Below are 18,274 nucleotides of genomic sequence, written 5' to 3'. Positions count from 1 at the left end.
CAAAACCAAAGTATTGGAGAAAAACCTGGATAATGACGAAAGGAAAATATTGCAAGAAAAAATGGGCCTAGTCTTAGTGAAAAAAGTTAAGTATCTGGATGTAAATTTGTCAGTGAAAAACTTGAATTTATATAAAGATAACTACGAGAAATTATGGAATGAAATTAAAAGAGATCTTTAGAGTTGGTCAAATCTAAAATTGTCATCAATGGGCCGAATATCTGTGGTTAAGATGAATGTATTGCCAAATATGTTGTTTTTGTTTCAAGTCCTCCCAATTATTGATAATGCGAAATGTTTTAAAGAATGGCAGAAAGCTTTGTCTAAATTTATCTGGCAAGGGAAAAAACCCATAATTAAATATAAATTATTAATGGAGTCAAAAGGAAGAGAGGGATTCTCCCTGCCAGATTTGAAGATATACTTTGAAGCCGGAGCCCTTTGTTGGGTTAAGGAATGAATTCAATTAGATAATGCTGAGGTTCTTGATTTGGAGCAGTTTGACAATGTATTTAGTTGGCATGCTTACTTATGGTACGACAAGATAAAGGCCCATAATGGTTTTAAAAATCATGTAATCAGAAAATCTTTATATAATGTTTGGATAAAATACATAGATCTCTTAGAAAGGAAAACACCCAGGTGGCTTTCGCCAATGGAGGCAAAGGCCCAGAAAAAGTTAAATATGGAGACCAAATGGTTGAGATGTTCTGACCTATTGCTGGAAGATAATCAAGGATTTAAATTAAGTCCATTTGATCAAATTAAAGATAAAATGAATTGGTTACAATACTATCAGATCAATGAATTGTTTAAGCTAGACAAGAAAAATGGTTTTGCAATGGAAAAAAACAAATTGGAAATGGAGTTGTTAGATACTAATGTTAAAAACCTATCTAAAATGTATAATTTACTGTTGGAGTGGCACACAGAGGATGAACAAGTTAAATCTGTGATGATAGATTGGGCAAGAGATGTTGGACACAATATAATGTTTGAAGATTGGGAAAGGTTATGGAACAAAGGGGTTAAGTTTACTGCATCATAGAATCATAGAATCATAGAGTTGGAAGAGACCACAAGGGCCATCGAGTCCAACCCCCTGCCAAGCATCAGAGCACTCCTGACATATGGTTGTCAAGCCTCTGCTTAAAGACCTCCAAAGAAGGAGACTCCACCACACTCCTTGGCAGCAAATTCCACTGTCGAACAGCTCTTACTGTCAGGAAGTTCTTCCTAATGTTTAGGTGGAATCTTCTTTCTTGTAGTTTGTATCCATTGCTCCGTGTCCGCTTCTCTGGAGCAGCAGAAAACAACCTTTCTCCCTCCTCTACGTGACATCCTTTTATATATTTGAACATGGCTATCATATCACCCCTTAACCTCCTCTTCTCCAGGCTAAACATGCCCAGCTCCCTTAGCCGTTCCTCATAAGGCATCGTTTCCAGGCCTTTGACCATTTTGGTTGCCCTCCTCTGGACACGTTCCAGTTTGTCAGTGTCCTTCTTGAACTGTGGTGCCCAGAACTGGACACAGCACTCCAGGTGAGGTCTGACCAGAGCAGAATACAGTGGCACTATTACTTCCCTTGATCCAAATGCTATACTCCTATTGATGCAGCCCAGAATTGCATTGGCTTTTTTAGCTGCCGCATCACACTGTATGGTGTTAAAAGAAAATGTTATGAAAATGATGTATAGGTGGTACTTAACCCCTGTAAAATTAGCAAAGATCTACCACAAGAGTGATAATCTATGTTGAAAATGTAAAGAAAAAGAAGGTACATTTTACCATATGCGGTGGACGTGTCCCAAGGTGAAAGACTTCTGGGAAAAGAATTATAATGAATTGAAAAAAATGTTGAAATATACATGTATTATGAAACCAGAAGCCTTTCTACTTGGAATAATAGGTTTGGAATTGCCCAAGAAAGATGTTAGATTGCTTTTGTATGCCACAACTGCAGCTAGAATTTTGCTGGCCAAAAACTGGAAATTACAAGAAGTACCAACAGTGGAAGAATGGCAGATGAGGATGATGGTCTTTTTGGAGCTAGCCGACCTGACCGGAAGAGTCCGCAACCAGAAGGAGGAGGAGTATCAAGAGGACTGGAAGAAGTTTAAAGATTACTTAGTTAAATATGCTAAGATAATTTACCTTAAATAGAATTACTTGTGAGTAACAGGTGGGCCTAATATTTAAATATGTAATATTGTAGAGCATTATGGATAAAAGTCAAAATGAAAAGAAAGAAAGGTGTTAATTGACCTAGTAACTTTATGTGAAAATAGTTTTGGAAAACTGCTACAATGATTTATATGGAAAGTCAGCCAGGGGGATTCGAGGAAGCCATTTAACAATGATAACAAAAGTGGAATTATTTCAGTTGGATAAATGTTTGTTTATTTGTTTGTTTGTTGATAGGGTTATGTTTTTCTTGTTTGTTGATATGTATGTTATAAAATTGGAAAACTTTTCTAATTTTTTTAAAAAGACACCGGGTTCTTGTCACTCCCAGGTGTTTTCGGCCTCTGAACATGTGGAGGCTCCATTCAGCTGTCATGCTCATTAGGCATGGATAGATCTCCTCAGTGGAACTCTAACATGCCCAGCCCTGCTTTGAAGCCATCTATGTTAGATACTGTCGCCACAGCTTGTGGCAGTGCATTTCATAAATTACGCATGGTGCCTAGAGTACTTTCTCATGTCAGCTCTGAACCTCCTGCCCACTGATTTTGCTGGGTGACCCTGAGTTCCATTATTAACACACACACACAAAGGGAAATCCCGTTCTCCCCTACATCACGCATAATTTTATAAACCACGGTCGATGGCCTAACCTTAATTGTTGCCCTTTTTTCCTTTGTAAACTAATAAGAAACAAAATAAGCTTCTCTTTGGAAAAAAATGGGGGCTCCAGCCTCTGAAGGAAGGCCACAAATGAGGTTTTAGCAAGTGTTTCAGTGTGCTGCTTGTTTGTATGTCTGTTTTCCTTGAGCTCAGCAACCCAGAAAAAGGTTCAGATATATAGAGACTGTTGATTGATAGCATTGACATCTCCCTTTAACATCAGTTCACCGCAGCGCTTATCAGGAACATCTGAACACAGCTGGCTGGCTGGGCCAAGAACATAAAAATTCAATAATGCCAGTTACTATCTGTAAAAAACAACAACCCTGCTCTTGTGGATGAATGAACCATCAGAGTTTGGGCGCAGCCAGTGGCATGCTGTGATTTAAGACCCTGGAGCCTAACCGGTGAGTGCATACAACCCGCTGTGGACACCATTAATACAGAAGAGGTTGTGCACCTCTCAAGAAAAGCTCTGTCAGTTGGGATTGTTATAGCAAATAGAGCCCTCCTTCCTAGTGCCCCTGCTCTTTCTGACTGACTTGGGCTGTCAAATACTACCATGTCTTAAACTCATAGAATCATAGAATCATAGAATCATAGAGTTGGAAGAGACCACAAGGGTCATCGAGTCCAACCCCCTGCCAAGCAGGAAACACCATCAGAGCACTCCTGACATATGGTTGTCAAGCCTCTGCTTAAAGACCTCCAAAGAAGGAGACTCCACCACACTCCTTGGCAGCAAATTCCACTGTCGAACAGCTCTTACTGTCAGGAAGTTCTTCCTAATGTTTAGGTGGAATCTTCTTTCTTGTAGTTTGTATCCATTGCTCCGTGTCCGCTTCTCTGGAGCAGCAGAAAACAACCTTTCTCCCTCCTCTAGGTGACATCCTTTTATATATTTGAACATGGCTATCATATCACCCCTTAACCTCCTCTTCTCCAGGCTAAACATGCCCAGCTCCCTTAGCCGATCCTCATAAGGCATTGTTTCCAGGCCTTTGACCATTTTGGTTGCCCTCCTCTGTACGCGTTCTAGTTTGTCAGTGTCCTTCTTGAACTGTGGTGCCCAGAACTGGACACAGTACTCCAGGTGAGGTCTGACCAGAGCAGAATACAGTGGCACTATAACTTCCCTTGATCTAGATGCTATACTCCTATTGATGCAGCCCAGAATTGCATTGGCTTTTTTAGCTGCCGCGTCACACTGTTGGCTCATGTTAAGTTTGTGGTCAACCAAGACTCCTAGATCCTTTTCACATGTACTGCTCTCAAGCCAGGTGTCACCCATCTTGTATTTGTGCCTCTCATTTTTTTTGCCCAAGTGCAATACTTTACATTTCTCCCTGTTAAAATTCATCTTGTTTGTTTTGGCCCAGTTCTCTAATCTGTCAAGGTCGTTTTGAAGTGTGATCCTGTCTTCTGGGGTGTTAGCCACCCCTCCCAGTTTGGTGTCATCTGCAAATTTGATCAGGATGCCCTTGAGTCCATCATCCAAGTCGTTGATAAAGATGTTGAATAAGACCGGGCCCAAGACAGAACCCTGTGGCACCCCACTAGTCACTCTTCTCCAGGATGAAGAGGAACCATTGATGAGCACCCTTTGGGTCCGGTCAGTCAGCCAGTTACAAATCCACTGGGTGGTAGCATAGTCAAGACCGCATTTTACCAGCTTCTTTACAAGAATATCATGGGGCACCTTGTCAAATGCCTTGCTGAAATCAAGGTAGACTACATCCACTGCGTTCCCTTCATCTACCAGGCTTGTAATTCTGTCAAAAAATGAGATCAGGTTAGTCTGACATGACTTATTTTTCAGAAATCCATGCTGACTATTGGTGATCACAGCATTCCTTTCTAGGTGCTCACAGATTGTTTGCTTAATGATCTGCTCCAGAATCTTCCCTGGTATTGATGTTAGACTAACTGGGCGGTAATTATTTGGGTCCTCTCTTTTCCCCTTTTTGAAAATAGGGACAACATTTGCCCTCCTCCAGTCTGCCGGGACTTCGCCTGTTCTCCAGGAATTCTCAAAGATGACTGCCAGTGGTTCTGAGATCACATCTGCCAGTTCTTTTAATACTCTTGGATGCAGTTCATCTGGCCCTGGAGACTTGAATACATCTAAACTAGCCAAGTATTCTTGTACTATCTCCTTAGTTATTCTGGGCTGTGTTTCCTCTGCTGAATCATTTGCTCCAAATTCTTCAGATCGGGCATTGTTTTCTTTATCGGAGAAGACTGAGGCAAAGAAGGCATTGAGGAGTTCAGCCCTTTCTGTGTCCCCTGTTTGCATTTCACCATCTTCTCCTCTGAGTGACCCCACTGTTTCTTTGTTCTTCCTTTTGCTACGAACATACCCATAGAAGCCTTTTTTGTTGCTTTTAACCTCTCTAGCAAGCCTGAGTTCATTCTGTGCTTTAGCTTTTCTGACTTTGTGTCTACACGTGCTGGCTATTTGTTTGAATTCCTCTTTGGTGGTTTCCCCCCTTTTCCATTTTTTGTACACATCCTTTTTTAATCTTAACTCAGTTAAAAGTTCTTTAGATAGCCACCCTGGCTTCTTTAGGCACCTTCCATGTTTCCGTCTCATTGGTATTGCCTGAAGTTGTGCTTTTACTATCTCCCTCTTAACAAACTCCCAGCCATCATGAACTCCCTTTCCTTTTAGTATTACTGTCCATGGGATCTCACCCAGCACTTCCCTAAGTTTTATGAAGTCGGCTTTCTTAAAGTCAAGAAATTGAGTCCTAGTATGCTTGGCTGCTCCTTTCCGTTGTATAGTAAACTTCAGAAGAGCATGATCACTTGCGCCTAATGATCCTTCCACTTCTACCCCATTAACCAGGTCATCGACATTGGTTAGGACCAGATCTAAAATGGCTGTTCCTCTTGTTGCTTCTCCCACTTTCTGGACAATGAAGTTGTCTGCAAGGCCAGTGAGGAATCTGTTTGACCTTATGCTCTTGGCTGAGTTTGACATCCAACAAATATCTGGGTAATTGAAGTCCCCCATTACTACTATCTCCCTTCCTTTTGCATGCTTGGCCATCTGTTCCAGGAAGGCATCATCTATGTCCTCCGTTTGGCTTGGGGATCTATAGTAAACTCCCACAATGAGGTCACTGTTATTCTTCCCTCCCTTAATTTTGACCCAAATGCTCTCACTTTGGCTTTGAGGTTCTAAACCTTGGATCTCTTCACAGGTATACACATCCCTGACATATAACGCCACTCCTCCTCCTTTCTTGTCTGGTCTGTTTCTCTGAAATAGATTGTATCCCTCCATTTTTACATTCCAATCGTGGGACTTATCCCACCAGGTTTCAGTGATGCCTATTATGTCATATTTAGTTTGCTGTACCAAGAGCTCAAGCTCATCTTGTTTATTTCCCATGCTTTGTGCATTAGTGTACAGACATTGAAGTCCATTAGTCATTCCCCCGTGTCTCTTATTTAAGGATTTTTTCCTCCCACCACTAGGTCTGCTTGCTGTTTGCTCCATTTGGTCTATGACATTTGGCTGATCATCTTCATCAATTAATAGACTCCTACCTTCAGGAGCACTGTCTCCCTCCCCCACATTAGTCAGTTTAAAGCCCTCCTGATGAGGTTTCTTAGTTTTTTGGCAAAAACATTCCTCCCAACCGTTGTGAGGTGCAGCCCATCGCTTGCTAGAAGTCCATCCTCAAGAAACTGCAGTCCGTGATCTAAGAATCCAAACCGTTCCTGTTTACACCATTTGCGAAGCCAGCTGTTTACTTCCACTATTTTCCTCTCTCTCCCTGGGCCACGTCGTTCAACTGGGAGGACAGATGAGATGACGATTTGTGCATTTAATTGCTTCAATTTCCTGCTCAGAGCCTCGTAGTCTCTTTTGATCTTCTGGAGGCTATTGCTTGCAGTGTCATTGGTTCCCACATGAACCAAGAGGAAGGGGTATTTGTCAGTGGGTTTTATGATTCCTTGCAGTCGTTCAGTTACATCTTGGATCTTAGCCCCGGGGAGACAGCACACTTCCCGAGACATCTTGTCAGGCCCACAGATCACTGCTTCTGTTCCCCTCAGTAGGGAATCCCCTATCACCACTACACGCCTTCTCTTAGGTTTGGTCAGGGTTCTTCCGTGAGCGGTCCATTCCAAGGTCGTCTGCACATTCCCTGAGGACTGACTTTGCTGCTCATCTTCATACACGTGATCGACTGTAATGAGGGAGAGATCCTCAAATGGAGTCTGCTCTTCGTCTTCCATGCTAGGGGAGAGGACCTCAAAGCGATTGTGTATTTCTAGACAATCAGAGCGAACCCTGGGCCTCCTACTTCTTTGAGTCACGTTTCTCCACATATCGGGCTCCTGTGTTGGTGAACTAGCCTCCTTCTCAGGGGAGTCCCCTGTCTCCTCCTTGGTGGAGACGGTGTGCTCTGTTGCTTCCAAGAAGAGCTCCAGCTCTCTAATTCTTTGGAGCGTAGCTACACGTTCCTCCAGTTGCTGGACTTTGTCTTTTAGGAGGGCAATCAACATGCAATTGCTGCACGTAAAGCTGCCTGCAACCTTTGGCAAGATGGCAAACATTGCGCAGGAACCGCAGGCGACTGCAGCTGTTCCCTCCCCCTCCATCTTGAGAATGTGTCGTTGGGCTTGAGACTAGCTCCCCTAAATCTAAAAGATGGTTCAAACTGCGCGCGCCAATAGGCGCGCGCTGCTGCCCTGCAAACACTGATAAGCTCCTCCCACAGCTAATCACCTGCCTCAACAGAAACCCTGCCCCCTCTGACCTTTGACCAGGGAAAGCAGCTAATCAGCCACAAGAATCACACACACAAGAAACCCCTTTTGGCTCCTTCTTCAGCCGCTGCCCTGCAAACACTGATAAGCTCCTCCCACAGCTAATCACCTGCCTCAACAGAAACCCTGCCCCCTCTGACCTTTGACCAGGGAAAGCAGCTAATCAGCCACAAGAATCACACACACAAGAAACCCCTTTTGGCTCCTTCTTCGGCCGCTGCCCTGCAAACACTGCCTCCTTCTCATGTGCTGCATTATTCCACCCATAATGGTTGAAATCCAAGGACACATTTAATGTTGCAAAATATTGGACCTACGTGTCATGGATCAGCCTGTTCCCCATGATTTGCCATGCCTGGGAGAGGGTGTCTGTGAAGCCAGGGGACGCAGGGGCACCACAGAGGAGGAGGAAACTAACAGTGATGGTGAGGATCACCTGAAAGAGGCTTGCTGGGGAGGGGGAAGTGACAGTCAGGGCGAAGAGTGCTTGATGTCGAGCTGTCAGGATGGGGCAGACATGGGGAACCGGGAAGAGGGCAGCAACAGGGACTGAGGAGGGAGCATGGGACTGGTGGGAGAATTACCAGAGGGATCTGTTCAAGCAAGCAGGGAGCCCCGACATACTCACCCGCCCTACTGCTGCTGTCACCGTGAGCCTGTAAGTAGGCAAGGAGGGAAAAACAACATTGTTTGCCAAGGAGAAGGAGTGGGCAGCTGCATGCATGTGGTCAGCAGCTTGGAGAGAATACCCGCCAGACACAAGTGTGGAATGCCTGAGGAAATGCTGGCCTGCTGTGCCTGAGCAGGCTGAAAGCACAGAGCAGGTGATCCCTGCACCTGTAGCTGACTCAGATTGGAACCCACCCTAACAGTAGTGCCCTATTTAAGGGAAGAAGAGGCAAGCCCAAATGCCAACACAACTCTCCAGGGTAGACATGAAGAGGAGTATTGTGAAGACCAAGGGGGTGATGTAGGATGTTGGAGCACAGAGGAGGATGGAGTGAGTCATGCTGGATGAAGGCGCTGCAGAGACGGGAATAGCAAGATGTGATGAGGGACTATTGCATACTAAGAGGAAGCAAGGGCAAAGAGGAGCAAAGTACCACCCAGAGGTGCCAGAGCCAGGATAGGTGCCATGGGGAGGGAGTTAGACTTGACACTGGACCACCTCCCATCTCAACCTTACACCAAACACCACACTAGGAAACCTTAAAATAGGACAGGTACTTAATATCTCATGTGATGGAAATGTGCGGCGGGATTGGGAACTTTTCTACCACCTGTGGTGGATGTGTCCAGCAGCAAAGAACTATTGGACAAATATTGAATGTGGAGGCTGAATGCAGCTCTCTGGACTTGTGCAACATTTTTATTGACTCTTGTAGGTGTGTGTGCAATAACAAATCCTGAGAAGTATTAAAGGTATGTGGTAAGATGCAAAGATCCTTTACTCTAAATCCTGGAGAGTAGGAGGGATGCCAGCAGCAGAATAAGGAGAAAATAAAAGGCATAATGGTGCTATTAAGTTAATTGCCTTAGAATTAAGAAAACAGGCAAAGTGGCAATAAAGTTGCTGAGAGCTGGCTATCTTTTCATGCTCGGAATAATAAAGTGCTCACATCAACAAAGATTAGTCATGTATTTATTTATTTTTTAAATGAAATTGTGGTTCTATGTATTCTGAAATGATGAGATTTTTGAACAAAATCGTAATTTTTAAATATATAAACGTATGAGAATGTTTTAAGCTAAAAACATCCTTAATTAGATTGTTCTGCAGCTTTGGTCACATGAGACAAATTCACATTCTGCTCCTTTGGTCATGTTAAAAGGAAACCATGAAAAAATGGCCTGCAGTTTCAAAGGGTGTTGGCTTAAAATGATCTGGCATGTGCAAAGAGGGGTGGGGCTCTGTGGAGGACCACCTGCTCTGCATGCAGAAGATTCCTGGTTCAATCCCCAATGGCAGCTGCAGACTCTTGCCTGAAACCCTGGAGAGCCTTTGTAGACATTAACAAGCTAGGTGGACCAATAGACCATATAAGGCAGACCGTATTGCTGTCAGGGACTGGCTGGAGGATGAGGAGGGGTGGGAGGCTCCAGCTAGAGAGCCTCCCCAAGGGCCACCCCAGAACAGGAAGGCTCAGAGCCAGGGAGATGGTGGTGGGATGCGGAAGACAGGTCAGAGGATGAAGCGGGGGCAGAATGGTTGGATGCTGAACAAGCAACAGGCTTGAGTAAGAGAGAGGAAGATGAGGCAGAAAGCACTCTAGGACAGGCAGCTGAGGTGCAGGAGGGGACAGAGGCTGCAGCAGCTTCACAAGGAGCCTGTGGGTCCTAATGTATCCAGCTCCCCTCCTCCCTTGTCTCCATGGGCAGGGAGGACCTTGCATCTAGGAGAACAAAGAGCACAGGGGACCTCTCCCTGATGGAGTTCAAGGAGGAAACATCTGGCCCAGGAGATGTAGAGGGAAGTGGGAGGCACAGATCATCAGTTCTGGCAACTGCTTTACTGGGAGACAGTATTGCCTATGGGTTTTTCTGTATTATGTTTCCTTGAACAAATAATCAACTTTATTGCTTGTCTCTGAGTCTCTATGCAGCTGAACCAGCCCTGACAATTGCTAGCATTTCAGCAACTATATCAGGGAGGGGGAGAGGTTCATGGTTCTTTGGTTTTGTTATTTTTTTCAGATTGGCAAGTTATGCAGCCTTTCTCAGAAGAGGCATTCCCGGTCAGCTTGGTATCCTGAGGACCTTTTCGTTGAGGAGAAGATGACACGGGTTTCTCCTGTGGAACACGAAGAAACTCTGTCCACTAGAAGGAGGTGAGAAAGCCAATGCCAGCCATCTTCGTAAGATTCCCATTTATTTTCAATATGAACGTATTATATTTTTATCCCCCCCTCCTTCCTGTAAGGAGCTCTGGACTGTGTGCATAGTTCTTTCAGCTGGAAAAAAAAATGTTTCATCATGAGTACAACCAGGTAAACAAGAAAGCACTGGACCAGTTACAAGTCTTATTTTCTGTGCCTTTAAGGTCCAGCCCACACTGTAACAATCACATGCAAAATCCTTAGATTTACTAACTTTTAACATGTCCTGTCTACGTCCACGCTTGGGTAGCAGGTGGAGGCAGAGTGTTCCCTCTTGCATTGATGTGCGAAAGAAAGAGAAGCCAGGCTCCAGCAAAACCATCTTATTCTGAGGAGCCTCTTACAAGTCTTCCTTGTCACATAAGGCATTCTGAGCATTGAATAGTAACTGGTTTTAGAGTTCCGTTGTTGCACTATCACCAAGTGGGCAGCAGACCGTAGGAAGCCGACCGGCTCCCTGTGCTGCAGAACTGAATTGATATTAATGTCCAATGACAAAAGTGGTAACACTGGATCCAACTTAAAAGACTGTTCCGTAACATTAGAAATGGCATCAAATATGTGAGATAGTTCCCCCTCCCCTTATCCTTGCAGCATCTCTTGTGGGAAAGCTTTCGATGAGCTCCTTCTCCTGCGTTCTGTTCCAAAGAAGCCATGGTGCAAACCCAGCCTGTTACAGGTTTTGTGCAATGCTCCTGTTGGTGTTGCGGACAAGTCACCCTGAAGTGATCTTAGATCTCGTCAGTTGCATAGTGGCAGATTACAACGACCCACAAGGACCAAAAGCAAACCATTTCCTCTGCTGTTTGAAAGGGGCTCTTAAGCAGAGAGCCACATTCCCCTCTGGGTCACTTTCAGTTTATAGTCTCCCAGGGACAGATGAAGATGAAGGCACAAGCATTATACTCAGATTAGAAAAGCGATAGCATTATACTCAGGAAAACTAATGAAAACTTGAATGCCACTCATTAACTGAATTTTGTTTACTGCTGGAGATGTGTAGCAGCTCCTCGCATTATCCTCAATGAATGGGTTTCTTTACTCATCATCAGTACAGAGGGGGGAAATAAACATAAAAATAATAGATCCATATTTCATTTTCTCTCTGTGGCTTTTTTTATTGCAAAGTCTGTGTGCAGTCTGCCAGAATCTGATTATAGGGGGGGACCTGGGTGGCTTATTTAAAGAGGGGGAAACAAATTGAGAGAGAGAGAGAGATGAGAACTCCCCCTGGTAGCATTGCAAAGGTTTGTGTCTGTTAAGGCTGCCCCCAGCTGGGTGCTTCACAGCTTACTACTAATCTGCCTAAGAGTTTCCTTCAGCCTGAAGGGTATATACTGCCTCAAGCTGTCTCTTTAAACAAATAGCTGAAAATACCAGGAATCAAGCAGCAGCCATAGTTTATGCATGTCACCAGAAAGTCCATGAGTGAAGAGAGTCCTCCTCCTCTTCTTTTGCTTTTGGGAACTCTACAAAGCAGGTAATTGTGGCAGGTGCATTTTTTAAACTCTACAATTCAGCCACGCTGGGTGAAGCTGCACTCTGTGGAAATCCTTCCCCCATCTTCCAAAATTGGGCAAGTTCAAGGTGGTGTGGCCATAGGGGAGGATGCTTAAGCCTTTGACAAATAAGCAGCCAGCCAGGGCAGAGAATGTTTAAATGGGCAACTTGATTTCTGATCATTAAATAGTTGGGGGGCAGGAGCCCTTTCTGATGCAGTGCAAAGCACCTAGAGATCTTTCAGCAGATCGTGACACTGGTGTGGTGGCCAGGGTGGAAGATCCATCACTGTTTCTGCAGCAGAGTCCCTGAACTCCAGCATCCTGGAGCCACCTAGTCAGCAGGAAAGGGGAGCTTTTCAGCCCCGAGAAGAAGACAGTTCACCCTTTGTGCAGATTGCAACCCATCAAGGGGAAAGGAGGTGAGTCGGCCATGGAGGATGGGCTTTGAGGGTCACTCTGGAGAAGGCGCATGGGAAGAACACTTAGAAGCAGTTTCTTCCATATGCTTCACAGCTAAAGATTTCAGGACACTGAAAAGAGAAGGGGCTTCAGTTTCCAGAGAAAGGTGTGCAAGTTCAGTTACGAACCCTGGAATTTCAAGGAAAACCCAATTGAAGTCACTGCAAAAGACGACATTGGAGCAAGCAAAATCATTTGCCTCTGCGTGCACGCACGCACGCACGCACACACACACAAACACACAGAGGAAGCAGTTGGTCCAGCTCAAAGGCAACACATAGAGATCTGTATTGGATCATCTCAATGCATCCCTAATCAGTATTATTGAATAGTTACAAAATTATAGGGTCGTCTTGGAAGGTTATATATCTTCTGCCCACCCCTGGGGCAGATAGCGCGTTCCACATGCAGGCTCCTTCCCTGGCAGCATCCGCACTGAGATAGATCTGGGTGTTGGGGAAGGGAAGGAGCCTCATCCCAGAACCGGGAGGGCAGCCTCTGTCCAAAAGCAGATCGTTCAGGTCTGGATGCACAAATAGCACCATCTGGGATAAGGGAGCAGCTTTATGAGCAGGCTGTGTGCACCACCACAAATGTGTTGGGCTGTGGGGCACTGTGTGGGTTCTGCTGCAACAGGGAAGCTTAGCTACTTTTTCTGTAGTTGATTTCATCATGCGAAAGGCTGGGCTGGATGAATCCCAAACCGGAATTAAGATTGACGGAAGAAATATCAACAACCTCCGATATGCAGATAACGCAACCTTGATGGCAGAAAGTGAGGAGGAATTAAAGAACCTTTTGTTGTTGTTGTTGTTTAGTCGTTCAGTCGTGCCCGACTCTTCGTGAGCCCATGGACGAGAGCACGCCAGGCACTCCTGTCTTCCACTGCCACCCACAGTTTGGTCAGACTCATGTTTGTAGCTTCGAGAACACTGTCCAACCATCTCGTCCTCTGTCGTCCCCTTCTCCTTGTGCCCGCCATCTTTCCCAACATCAGGGTCTTTTCCAGGGAGCCTTCTCTTCTCATGAGGTGGCCAAAGTATTGGAGCCTCAGCTTCAAGATCTGTCCTTCCAGTGAGCACTCAGGGCTGATTTACTTAAGAATGGATGCGTTTGATCTTCTTGCAGTCCATGGGACTCTCAAGAGTCTCTTCCAGCACCATAAAAAAAGAACCTTTTAATGAGGGTGAAAGAGGAGAGCGCAAAATATGGTCTGAAGCTCAACATCAGAAAAACGAAGATCATGGCCACTGGTCCCATCACCTCCTGGCAAATAGAAGGGGAAGAAATGGAGGCAGTGAGAGATTTTACTTTCTTGGGCTCCATGATCACTGCAGATGGTGACAGCAGTCACAAAATTAAAAGACGCCTGCTCCTTGGGAGAAAGGCGATGGCAAACCTAGACAGCATCTTAAAAAGTAGAGACATCACCTTGCCAACAAAGGTCCGTATAGCAAAAGCTATGGTTTTCCTAGTAGTGATGTATGGAAGTGAGAGCTGGACCATAAAGAAGGCTGATCGCCAAAGAATGGATGCTTTTGAATTATGGTGCTGGAGGAGACTCTTGAGAGTCCCATGAACTGCAAGAAGATCAAACGCATCCATTCTTAAGGAAATCAGCACTGAGTGCTCACTGGAAGGACAGATTGTGAAGCTGAGCCTCCAAGACTTTGGCCACCTCATGAGAAGAGAAGACTCCCTGGGAAAGACCCTGATGTTGGGAAAGATGGAGGGCACAAGGAGAAGGGGATGACAGAGGACGAGATGGTTGGACAGTGTTCTCGAAGCTACTAACATGAGTTTGACCAAACTGCGGGAGGCAGTGGAAGACAGGAGTGCCTGGCGTGCTCTGGTCCATGGGGTCGCGAAGAGTCGGACACGACTAAACAACAACAACATGTGCTTAATGCTGCTTTTCTGCGTATTCTGCCTATTGCAGAAGCCAAAACTGTTGCAATCCTCCAGCAGCACCTAGCGGCAGAGGAAAACATTACAATGTCATGTTTAAATATTGGTCAAAGTTGTTGCAGGAGGAATCCCCAAAGCATCTCTGTAGGATTTCAGCCCAGTAAGCCACACAGAGACTGGACACCACTTAAATCACCATGCTAACCCAAGGAACCAACCACTGGAGGACAAGCATATTAACTCATTCTATGTTTGTGTCTGCTAAATGCTTTCTGTTATGATTCAAGACTGGTTTGCGAACTAGTTTAAAACAATAGCATTACTTGTTTAAGCCTTTAGTTTAATTTTTGGCATCTCTACTTTGTTTCAGGGAACTTATCACAAAACTGAGAGCCCACAGTGGTTTCTACAGCAGTTTGCCAGAATACATCTGCAGCCACAGCTCCACTGCACAGAATAATACCCATTGCTGGAATGGCCAAGAAGTTGTAGAAAGGTAAAATGAATTCATTTCTTTTCTTTCCTTCCCCTTTAGTGATGCTGAGTTGTTGTTGTTGTTGTTGTTGTTGTTATGCTTGGCCCCAGCTTGAAATTCTTCGTACAGTGGTACCTCAGGTTAAGAACTTTATTCTTTCCGGAGGTCTGTTCTTATCCTGAAACTGTTCTTAACCTGAGGTACCACTTTAGATAATGGGGCCTCCCGCTGCCACACAATTTCTGTTCTCATCCTGAAGCAAAGTTCTTAACCCGGGGTACTATTTCTGGGTTAGCGGAGTCTGTAACCTGAAGCGTCTGTAACCTGAGGTACCACTGTAGTAGTATTATGCTGTCCATCTGCAGCAGTTCTTCCGTGTGTCTTTGGACTCCAAATCCCATCCTGAGAAGAGCTTGGATGCTGGATTAGGCTGAAGGCCCACTTTGTCCAGCATCCTGTTCTCCAAATGGCCAAGCAGATGGGAAGCCTGCAAGCAGGACCCGAGAGCAGCAGAACTCTCCCCTCCTGCATTTCCAGCAACTGGTGCTCAGAAGCATGGCTGCCCCTGACAGTGGAGGCACAAGATACGTAGTCATTGTGGCTCGTAGCCATTGATAAGTCTTCATCCTCCATGAATTTGTCTTTTAAAGCCATCCAAGTTTTGGGGGGGTGTCATATTTAATGTTGTGCTGTATGAAGAATTACTTTTGTCTGTTCTGAACCCTCCAACACTCAGGTTCATTGGATGACTCAGAGTTGTGACCATGCTGCTGTTTTTGGCCTCTAACTCCCATCAGCCCCCAGGCAGCATGATCAGTCCTCAGGAATGAAGGGGAATCAGGCTCAGCAAGAAAAGGGAGTGCTGTATTGCTGGGGATTCCCCTTTGGACCGCTATTCCAGCATAATGGAAAGATGTTTTCTGCAGCAGATACAACACAAATGGAGCAACACTTCCAAAAGCTTAGAATCCCCCCCCCCCCCCACAAACCACTTAATCCATACTTGGATGCTCAGCTCACGGGGCAAGGTGCTGCTTGATGCACAGTGAGAAACAAGCGACCCAAGCCCTGAAATGTCTTCAAGTGAAACAGATTGAAAGCAAAATGTAAGTGTTTCTCATTACCATTACTATTAAATCTTAAGTGGAGTTTTTCTCAGCAAGGTGGATGGTTGCAATCACAACTACAAGCCGTGGGGAGAGAGCAGGCTCTGCTCAGAAACAGGCTCCCCACTGGCCCCCCAAATTTTCCCCTGAAAAGCAGAATTGCTCCAAACTCCTTCAGTAATGGAGGAACTTCCTGACTGAAGGGGGCAGTTTAATGTTCTGTTCAATTTGTAGTTACTGTTTCAAGTTTCTACGCTTTTCAAACTCCTTTTTTTCTATCTTTCCACCTATTGCATCACACATTTTTCTGGCTAAATGAGTATTTCAAGCACAAGAGCTCCATCTAGTGGCTCAATTAAGGTACAGACATTGAATGTAAAAGAGCTTGGAAGCCTGGTTAAGTGTTCTCAAAATAATAATAACCGGAAACCATGTTTCTTCAGGAAACTGAGCAAAAGAAAAATTCTGGGTATAGAATCTCAAGGGAAGGCGGCTAGAATCACAAATAGGTGGAACTGGCACATCAAAAGCAAGAGGGGTAGCAGTTATTATTACCCAGAAAAGTCCCTTTGTAATGCAGTATACCATCACAGATCTTAATGGCAGATTCGCCTTTGTAAAATGGATGTTTTGTAAAGGGGACGCTTCACAGAGAACTATACACTCGGGGAGCTTTGTATGCACCAATCAATCAACATTCTTAAAATTCACACTGAACAATCTCAAGGATTTTGCAAAAGCCTCCATAATATTGGGGGGGGGGGGGCATCTGCCTCAATAACTCTATGGACAAGAGCCACAGTGCAAACTCAAACAATAGCCCAGGCACTAAAGAGTGTGAATAATGGAGGCTCATGATCTGGTGGGATTATGGTGACACCTGCACGAGGGACTTCAGCTTTTTCCCACACTGCTTTATTTATTCCCATTATGATTATATATTGATTTCTTCAGGACTCATGCAAAAAGTCAGAGCGGCAGGAAAATGGAATAGCAACTGTCTCAGACCACGCACCAGTCAGTACAGACATTGCATGGACAAAAGCTTTCTGAATTACTCGCCAATGAAACTTTCACCCAAGTGCTGGCTGCATCAAACCTGAAAGGAACAATAGAACAATATTAAGAAAGCAATAACACTTCAGGCAGGGAGCCATGAACCCTCTGGGATGCTGTGAAGGTGGTACTGAGAAGCCATTGCATTGTGGAAACCAGCAAGATCTGGAAAACCAGGATATCCCTAACATGGCAACGGGAACAACAGATCAGACATCTTGAAAGAGAATATAAATGAACAGGCAGGGGGGTAAAGCATACCACCTTCTTCAGTCTAAAAAACATGAATGGCAATTGCTGGGGAAAAGCAACATTAATGCGACAAAGCCTAAATGTAAGGCAAATACTATGAATTTGGAGATAAGGGCCTCAAGTTACCAGCCTTTGAACTCAGTTGCCTCAATATGGACAGAAGCAGGTGAAATACACTATAGGACATTAATAAGGACTTCATCACTTTCTCTTCTGGCTTATACTTCCCAAGTAATTCTGACATGCAAATAATGGAGAACTTTATAACATCATCTTTGATAGGCAGGCTTACACCAAATCAAGGGTAATTTCTCAATAGTCCAATACAAGAATCGGAGGTATTCTCCATTAGCAAAACACTAAAAATGGGAAATCCCCAGCTCTTGGTGGATTCAGTGCCACCAGAGGTGTAGGGAAGGGGTGTGTGGTGGGGACGGGCCACCCCGGGTGTAATCACTGAGGGGGGTGACATTTGGTGTGCCACCTGCCTGTGACTCCCAAGTCTACCCTGAGCCATCGGGGGAAGGGGGGAGCTGTGCCGCTTTGCCAATGGCCTTCCCCCTTCATTTTGACAGCTTGGGGGAGGCTTGGGAGTCACGGGCGTGCCGTTTCCCCTCGCTCCTGGGCTGCTGAAGGGGGCAGGCAGGCAGGCAGGGAGAGGATGGGAAGGAGGCAGGCAAGCAAACAAGCAAGCAGAGGAGGGAGGGAAGGAGAGAAGCAAAAGCTCCCTCAACTCAGGACCCAAACCCTGGAACACACAGGAGGAGAGGTGGGGTGTGAGAACAAAGTTGCAGGGGGAGTTTTAAGTGCTTATGCTCACAATGTTAAGTAAATAAACCAGAAAATAACACTTGCAACTGTAAGTATATTATTTTTCCTTCTTTTAATTGGGGGTGTGTGAGAGAGAATAAATTTTCTGCACCGGGTACCACCAGACCTTTCTACGCCTCTGGGTGCCGCATTCTACAAAAAGTATTAAAAATGAACTTGCTCCATGGCTCACCA

General features: G+C 45.1%; 1 protein-coding gene across 5 annotated transcripts in view; it reads left to right on the top strand.

The window, feature by feature from the left end:
- The window catches only part of GPC3 (glypican 3), a 252,285-nt gene that overhangs the window by 150,280 nt on the left and 83,731 nt on the right, over positions 1-18,274 (top strand). For all 5 annotated transcript variants that reach the window (XM_083422627.1, XM_083422625.1, XM_083422624.1 and 2 more), the window contains 2 exons: positions 10,330-10,463; positions 14,751-14,876. In XM_083422627.1, coding sequence (XP_083278753.1) covers positions 10,330-10,463; positions 14,751-14,876 — 260 coding nt within the window. The remainder of the gene's footprint in view (positions 1-10,329; positions 10,464-14,750; positions 14,877-18,274) is intronic.

This window comes from Podarcis tiliguerta (assembly GCF_965153285.1).
Source record: "Podarcis tiliguerta genome assembly, chromosome: Z".
Lineage (NCBI taxonomy): Eukaryota > Metazoa > Chordata > Lepidosauria > Squamata > Lacertidae > Podarcis > Podarcis tiliguerta.
Note: the sequence above shows the minus strand (reverse complement) of the source record. Positions and strands in the feature narration are given on the sequence as shown.